The 8,661-nt window shown below is 35.1% G+C and overlaps 1 protein-coding gene across 1 annotated transcript; it reads left to right on the top strand.

Annotated features, from left to right (window-relative positions):
• Positions 1–231: 231 nt before the first annotated feature.
• On the top strand, positions 232–7,256 carry LOC117111693 (sprT-like domain-containing protein Spartan). Its single transcript, XM_033254678.1, has 6 exons — positions 232–866; positions 2,050–2,158; positions 2,709–2,753; positions 3,900–3,974; positions 4,970–5,219; positions 6,145–7,256. Exons 1-6 carry the CDS (start codon positions 586–588, stop codon positions 7,128–7,130), a joined length of 1,746 nt encoding a protein of 581 aa, XP_033110569.1. The 5' UTR covers positions 232–585; the 3' UTR covers positions 7,131–7,256.
• Positions 7,257–8,661: the final 1,405 nt, after the last annotated feature.

The raw sequence follows: 8,661 nt of genomic DNA, 5'->3' as shown, positions 1-8,661 counted from the left end.
ACGCGACGACTTGGTAACGAAAGTTTGGTTGAAGTTTTTTTAGATCCAGTCGTACGGGGCGCCCCATTGTTTGTATTCCCACCATGCATTTCGGTGGAACACTATTTTTGTGTGGAGAACTCTATCCTTTATTTCTAGTATCTTTGGTTACGCACCGCTGATTCGCAATGTTTGAATTGTCAACATCACTCATCACTTCAGTCTACCCATTCGTGGAAAAGGCCACCTTTTTGTTCGCGGTACGAAACGATCAGCAAATTACACAGAACACATTAATTACCATTAATGTAATGATTAACTGCAATGTAAATTTGTAAGAATTAAGTTTAGTCATGCACTATAATATCACATCGATACATAGATGTGTCTACATCGGCAGATGTAGAATACTAAGTACGGTAGGCCTACACACAGTTTTGCTAGCCTTATGTGGACCGCTGTCATGCCATATTTGGAATGTACCCAACCCAACGTTTTATTTACAAAATCCGATCCAAGAACCGCGTTTTTTTTCTGTTGTGTGTTGATGAGGTTGTTATATTTTCAATGATATGCCAATACTAACACATTACAGAATTTAGAACCATGAATTCAGACCTTGATTATGAATTTGCTTGTCTACTTCAAGCACAATTCGACGACCAAGACCAGCATGGATCAATCGTTCCTCCTAGGCCCTCATCCTGCCATTCAGATGATAAGTCACAGCGGAGCGGAGGCGATAAACCCCTGTCAATTGTAGATGAAAGATGGGAAACACTAGACCCTACACCTGATGTACGGGCTATGTTTATAGAATTTGATAATACATTTTTCTCAGGAAAGCTGGCAGGTGTTGAAATTAAATGGAGCCCAAGAATGACATTGTAAGTTCTGTTCTTTAGCCCTTAGTAGGCCTAGGCCTAGTCTAAGTAAAAATTAGAGGAAAGGTCAAATGATGAGGCCTGCCTAGGCCTACTACTACGGACTCGGTGCACTCTTGTACAACCACCACTTGAGGCCTAGAGTCCCTAGCCTTAAAGTTAATAGTAATCGTATATTATATAGTAAGGGATTTAACTATTATTATTATTATTATTATTATTATTATTATTATTATTATTATTGTTCGTATATTACTATTATTATTATGGGATTATTATTATTTGTTATTATTATTATTACTATTAATTTATTATAGTGGTGTGTATTATTGCTACCTACTGTAACCTAGGCCTAGCCCTCTAACCTAACTAGAAGTAGGGGCATTGACAAACAAAGACTGCAGGAGTAGTTGAATATTTGTTGCAGTACATAGTTGTTTCTTAAAAGTCAACATACAAGAATATATTCATAATTTTAAATAAGATCCAGATTCTCATGTTTTTACTCTACCATATATTTATTATATTGACAATTTACTCTTGGAGCTGAGCTGTAACTTGCTGGTTAAAATACTTTACATTTATTATTGCTACCTACTGTAACCTAGGCCTAGCCCTCTAACCTAACTAGAAGTAGGGGCATTGACAAACAAAGACTGCAGGAGTAGTTGAATATTTGTTGCAGTACATAGTTGTTTCTTAAAAGTCAACATACAAGAATATATTCATAATTTCAAATAAGATCCAAATTCTCATGTTTTTACTCTACCATATATTTATTATATTGACAATTTACTCTTGGAGCTGAGCTGTAACTTGCTGGTTAAAATACTTTACATTGTTTGGGGAAAACCGTCACTGAACAAAAAAAAAAAAAAAATAAACTCTTACTTTAATATTACCTTATTATTTAATTGTTATTACCAGTTTATGACTTACTACAGTAATACTGTAGAAATTGCTTGCTTGTCATACCATGGACCTATTAATAAGGTCCATGATCTGACCAATAGTATATGAACCGGTAATGGCACAAAGCCCTATTTCCAGATGACACGCCGAAACATGTCATTAATTAGTTTCATGTATTTGATTAAAATAACCTTCCACTTCAGGATCTTTGGTTCAAACTGTATTATGGTTGGAAAATTCTGAAATAATAGTTGAATTGAATTCTTTGCTTCAGATGTGCTGGAGTATGTAGCTATGAAGGCAGAGGTGGCTTATGTTCAATACGACTTAGCACCCCATTGTTGAAACTCAGGCCTAGAAAAGACCTTGTTGAAACACTGTTGGTAAGATACCTTTTATTTCGTGGTCAAAAACTACTTTAATTACACTTCAGTAACTTAGTGTAATTCTATACAAATCATGGCACATACATGACCAGTCATATTGAGCTTTCTGCTTGATATTGGTGGGTAGACAATAACATATTTTTTGGTATATTATAACACAATTAAAATAAAAAGCAGAAACTACAATTAAAGACCACTTTTTAGACCAGGGTTTCCATGGTCTTCAGCAGCTTTGGCCTTTAATTAGATTTATAAAGTTAAAAGACATTTAAATAATATCGGGACCACAGAAAAGTGGTCTTTAAGTAGAAGGCTCTTTAATTAGAGAGAGACCTGATAGTTGCTTTCAATTGAATTTCTTCACTTGGTAAGTGGCGGGGTCTTTAATTAGTGAGAGACCTGATAGTTGCTTTCAATTGAATTTCTTCACTTGGTAAGTGGCGGGGTCTTTAATTAGAGAGAGACCTGTAGTTTGTTTCAATTGAATTTCTTCAATTGGTAAAATGTATTTGCTAATTTATTAATACTTTCATTTTACTTCATACAGCATGAGATGATACATGCCTATCTATTTGTTACTCAGAACAACAGAGTAAGTAAATCTGCCTTTAAAAACATTTTACTAGTTCTTAGTGGCAAATAAGAATGATCATTTGAACAGTTATATCACATAACTTAGTTATTACACTATGATTTAACATAAAGCACAACTTTCAAGATGAATTATAATCTAATAGAGGCAGTAGAGCTAAAATGGATCTATTAATCAATCAACTATTAATCATCAGCTGTGTGTTTCCAGAGCTCCTCTTGAGGGCAGTATAATAAAGGCAGTAGAGCTAAAAGATCTATTAATCAACTATTAATCAATCAATCATCCTCAAGAGGGCAGTATAATAGAGGCAGGAGATCTAAAAAAGATCTATTAATCAATCAGCCGAGTGTTTCTAGAGCTCCTCTTGAGGGCAGTATAATAAAGGCAGTAGAGCTAAAAGATCTATTAATCAACTATTAATCAATCAATCATCCTCAAGAGGGCAGTATAATAGAGGCAGGAGATCTAAAAAAGATCTATTAATCAATCAGCCGAGTGTTTCTAGAGCTCATCATCGGAGCTAAAAATGGTTTGAATTTCTCAAACAATGCTTCAATTTTAACCGCTTCGGTATTAAGGAACTAGTATATTTCTTCAGGTGAGATTTTTGTTATACCTTGTTTTAAATTTTCTTTTTGAATGATCTTCAAGAAGTGAAAAAGTGGTTTGGAGAGCCGCTTGACAGTATTTTAGTATACTTTTGGTTATCCTGTCTTCTCAAGTTTGAAACAATTGAGACAAAATAAATGAAATTAAATGAAAATTTAAAAAAAAATTTTTTTGTGGTGGGTGCACTAACAAACCAAAATATAATGTTATTTTTATTCAAAATAATCATTGGCAGGTGGTGGGTTTTTAAAACAAAGTATAAAAAATGTATTGCATCAGCTGGTTGGTAGGAACCATACACCATGTAACACTTGGCTAAACATGGACATTTCTGGAGTGTCAATCAAACTGACCAATCGGAACACAGCCAAGAATACAAGCTTGGCCCATAGACGTGTGTTGTCCAACAAATACATGTGTGTGAACATTTACACCATTGTACTGTGGGCCTTGCAACAGTATGCAAAGAGTAGGGCTTAGCGGAATTGTTTATTGTCAATTAATATGTCGTCATTTATTTCTTCCTCTTTGCAGGATCGTGATGGTCATGGACCTGAATTCTGTAAGCATATGAACAGGATTAACAAACAGACTGGTACAAAGATATCTGTAAGTTAGAAGCTGTTCTGTTTTTTTATTTTATAACCAAATTTATAGAGGGTTACCGTTCCAGTTTATCTCAAGTCAGCAGATATTCACTCTTAATAAATGCTGTACATAAAATAATATGATGGTTTATAAAAGCTTAAGGTTTAGAGAGTGGAGATGTTTTTTAGTAGTGAGAAAAAATTCTTATGTCACAGGGCTTGAATGCATGGACCAGGGATAGGGAGGCATCCATTTTAACCACCAGCCTATACCTCTAATGTCTTTCATATGCAAAAGTGCTTTGTCCGTTAGCATATAACAGTAAGTATCTTTACACGCAATGTGATTGATCTGAATTTGAGTCATGAAAATAAATCCTTACCATTTAAACCACAAATGCGCCCGACAGTGATTTTTTGACGGCCTGTAGATATGAATTAAAAACCCTATGTGGGCGGGCTTGCAAAGTAACATTGGCTAGAAAATAGCTAGTTTTTTTACGGCCTGACGCTGATCATATGTAAAAAGTAATATTAAACCTGGGAATAAAGTGGTGTAAAAGCAGTGCTAGGAGGTTTTTGGAAGCGTACTGGAAACATAAAAATTTGGGTCTGGCCTTCTATGTTACAGTAAATCAGAAATTCACTTTGGCCCTCCAACCGATTTTTATGCCCACCCCTGATTTAAACCCAGGACCCTGGAATTGGATATCTCCCGGAAACCAGGATGGTGAAGGGCTAAGAAAGCTTGTTTTAATTTAAACAGATCTCTTGGTAATGACTTCTAACTAGGGACCACACACAGTTGCATTCCTAATCACCATAGAGCAGTTTTCATTCTGTGGAGAAGAGCATGCTTTTGAAGGAGACTTTTAACAAAGTAAACCAATGAAGATAAAAAGCAAAGCATTTGGAATGTATAAGGCACCTTTTAGGTTACTCATCTATTTATCTTCTTTTTTTTCATATTCTGTTTTTCTGCTGTCTAACATCCTCTACTTACATTTATCTTCAAAGATTTATCACAATTTCCAAGATGAAGTGGACTTGTACAGGCAGCATATTTGGCGATGTGATGGACCGTGCCGTACACGAAAGCCATTTTTTGGTTATGTCAAGCGAGCCATGAACCGTGCACCATCACCACGAGATCCCTGGTGGTCCAGTCATCAGCAGTCATGTGGTGGGACATACCATAAGGAAAAAGAACCGGAAGGATATGGTGAAAAGAAGGGAAAAAGAAAAAGGGAAGAAGAAAATACTAAAGGTATGATTGAGTTTTTGAAATTATATAATTCATTAATTTTTGTGCCTTTGTAAATTTACAATTGTTGAAAACAATATATGAGGCTTGCCACCCCAAAACTGTTGCTAATTGTTAAACTGAGTAATAAGCTCAAGAAAGTATTGTAAACTTAGCACAGAGAAGCTGTAATACTTTTACTCATAAGTGTCGCAATGGTAAATCGATTCCAGCAAATGACCCATCATTTTAAAGCTTATAATGTGGAGAATAGGAATATATTAAAAATTCAGTTTTTATGTTTTTGTCGCTGATGCTGGTTTTGGCATGGCAAGCCCCATATAAGTTGGTGCAGCAGCTGCAATGTGAGCACTCAATCATAAGGTCAGGGTTCAAATATGAAGCGCTTGAGATATTTTGATGCTTGTGGTTATTGTGGAGCTGTAGCCAATTTCAGTGCCCATAGTTCCAATCCTGCGACACTGATTTTTTTCTTAATGACTAAAATTAGTTGTAAGTCTAGTTTATAGATATCCTCATATCATTTAATTTCTTTAAGAGGGCCAATGAATATCAGCTGACTTTCTGTGATAAGCTGAAAGGTTTAGCTTCTATAAAATATTGTTTAAAAAACTTTTAAAGAATAGAAATTGCTATAAATGTGCTAAAAACTTAATTGCTTTAAATTATCCCTCAGGTGTAATAGGTTATTGATACTATTAAATGGGCACATCAGTGTATATCTTAATACAGACCTGTCTACATGTATCTCACATATTTCAAAGTGTTTCTTATATCATGTAATAAAAAATTATATATAACTTTACTTTATTACTTTACAAAATTAGAGATCATCATAATTGTTGTCATATATGGTTGGCTATCATTATTATAGTAATTATCATTATTTTTGTTTTATTGTAATTAATATTCTTTTAATATATTACAGGTTCAAAGAAAGCTAAAGGTAGAGACTTCAATTCTGTACCAGCATTTGAAGGCAAAGGACGTGTATTAAATGCTATAAATAGTCCACCGAACTACCCAACACTTGAGCAAATATGGTCCAAAAAGCAACTCGCTGTACCAAATAATAGTAACAAGTCCCCCTCAATACCAGTGGGATCGATAAGCGCAGTAACTAATGGCAACATAAAGCCTAGTAGCGAACACAAGGATCCAAAAAAGACTGATACATCAGGAACAAGGAGCAACATCCATGGATTCTTTGGAAAGAAATCCGTACCATCTGCAAGTAATGGGAAATATGATTCCGACAGTGATGATAAGAGTGACGAGAACATGCCTAATGATCTGATACAGAGTAACTCTGATACCAGAAATGGATCCAGTGATATGGAGGCTAGGTTTCCAGGCAAAGGACGTGTGCTAGGAGGGAGAACCAAGGAAGATATACAAAATGGTGGAATGGCATGGCTGTCAAAAGAATCTAAGAATACATGTTTGGCAGATAAATATAAGCATGTGAACAATAAGATTAATAAACATCGGAAAAAATCACAAAAGATCTTAAAACTGATTGAGATAGTTGGCAGCGATAGCGACTCAGACGGGGATGAAAAAACATTCAGAAATAGTGAAATACCTGTAATAGTAAATAAGAAAGAAGAAAGCAATAGGGATATATCACAACATCTAATGAATATAAACATTGGGACTAGTGCTGATGAATTGCCAAAGAACAGATCAGAGAAAGCAGGAAATTTAAGTGGTGCCAAAGCTTCTAATCATACTCAAAAAATTGATGGAGAGTTGAATCAAACATTGTCAGACATGCATGTTAATGCAGAGACCTGTCGTACAGAGGATCCTGCAGGAACTGTGAAATGTCCGATATGTGGCTGCAGTGTGTTGGAGAGCGCCATCAATCGCCACTTGGATGAGTGCTTAAATCACAGCTATCTTTCTCAATAATGTCTTTTTAAACTTTGTTTTAATTATTTTTTTGTGATTACAACAGTATTATGAGAGTTATATATTTTGTAATTTTGGATAGATACTATTTATATATATATATAAAGGTTATTTTGTTATATTTCATTGATGTGTTTATGGTATCATTTAATGTGGCTCCTGTGTATTATTATTGTTATTATTATATATGATTATATCATGTCATTTATTTCATCTTGGATTCAAAACAACAAATGAAAAACAAAATAGTAAAAATTTTAGCCAACACCAGACGGGGTTTTTCAAAAGTGGTAATTGGTATTATCATTACCAATTACTCACATAAGCAGATTTTACAGACTTTTAAAGAAATAAACACTTTCTCTTACAAGCACGATATGAAGTATTTTATAATATTTAAGACCCAATTGTTTCCATATCATAAAAAGATTTAACGAGCAGAAATGGAACTGAATTATACAAAGAATGATGCATGCCAAAAAATTACGTAGGTTAATATTACAGTAATGTTGTAAATACCCAATGTCACATGATTTTAATCAACCGATCTAGGTGGATTTTTAGTGGTATTGCGATGTGTGTGATGTATGGGGTGCAGAGTACATAATGTCAAAACACTACCGTATTCTTAATGGAATAGTTCAGTTTAATGATGCAAATAAATCTTGAGATCTTAAAGGACTTCGACCCAATACCCTGGGATTGAAAGACGAGTACCATTTCGTCATCGTAAATTCTTGTCATCATTATGACAAGACTTGAAGATGAAACATAATTCACCCACAGGCTAAATCCAACGACTCAAAACCAAATTAGTATTCTTCCCATAAGCGTGAGTTACCGGTAACCTGACAACATGTAGTTAAGCCTATTATTGTTATTATTTGATTTATTCATTTCTCAAAACAGCCACTTACAGGCTGGTATTCTATGAAATTTACCATAAGCTAACAACATTGGTGGCGCCAGGAGGGGGAGGGGGTGCGATGTCTCCGACAAGAGGGCCAATGTTCCCGGTGAGAGTAAGTGGGCGTGGTTGCGGTGCTCAGAGGGGGCGGTATGACGATGGATTTTAAAAACTTATAATTGAATAAACCAAACTAATCATTTGAGTCTAGCAATCTGTAGGAAATTCATGTGATTGATTGATTGATTTAATTTATTCGGTGTAAACACCAAGGATAGCCCACGAAAGTCTAGAAGAAGACTTATTTCCAGTGTTTCCTTCCCGATAGGGTGGGAAAAGGGACGGGGTGGAAAAGTGATGTGTGGCGTTGAGGGGAATGCCTCCTCCCCATAGGCGCCAACAATGAATACCTTACTACAACACAAATATTTTTTAGAAAGTGAGAATAAGGTGAAGTTAAAAGGCAAATGGGGAAAACCCCATTAAACAGCAAACAGCCATATAATGCAAAACAATTTAAAATTAAAATTATAACGGAACAGTAGAGAAAATCCGATCAGAATGACAAAATAAACTAAGCATCCACTAGAAGGAATCCCAATATCTGCAGACGGATCCGTTTCC

This window comes from Anneissia japonica, unplaced genomic scaffold (assembly GCF_011630105.1).
Source record: "Anneissia japonica isolate Jap-2015-1 unplaced genomic scaffold, ASM1163010v1 scaffold287923_len1623670_cov205, whole genome shotgun sequence".
In the NCBI taxonomy this organism is placed as follows: domain Eukaryota; kingdom Metazoa; phylum Echinodermata; class Crinoidea; order Comatulida; family Comatulidae; genus Anneissia; species Anneissia japonica.
This window is presented reverse-complemented; position numbering and strand designations above follow the sequence as displayed.

Excerpts from the sequence above, each read along its gene's own strand:
- LOC117111693 (XM_033254678.1), top strand. The coding sequence starts at position 586 with ATGAATTCAGACCTTGATTATGAATTTGCTTGTCTACTTCAAGCACAA. Across the intron at positions 2,159-2,708 it reads ACCTTGTTGAAACACTGTTG|CATGAGATGATACATGCCTA; the intron begins GTAAGATACCTT and ends TACTTCATACAG. Across the intron at positions 3,975-4,969 it reads AGACTGGTACAAAGATATCT|ATTTATCACAATTTCCAAGA; the intron begins GTAAGTTAGAAG and ends TTATCTTCAAAG.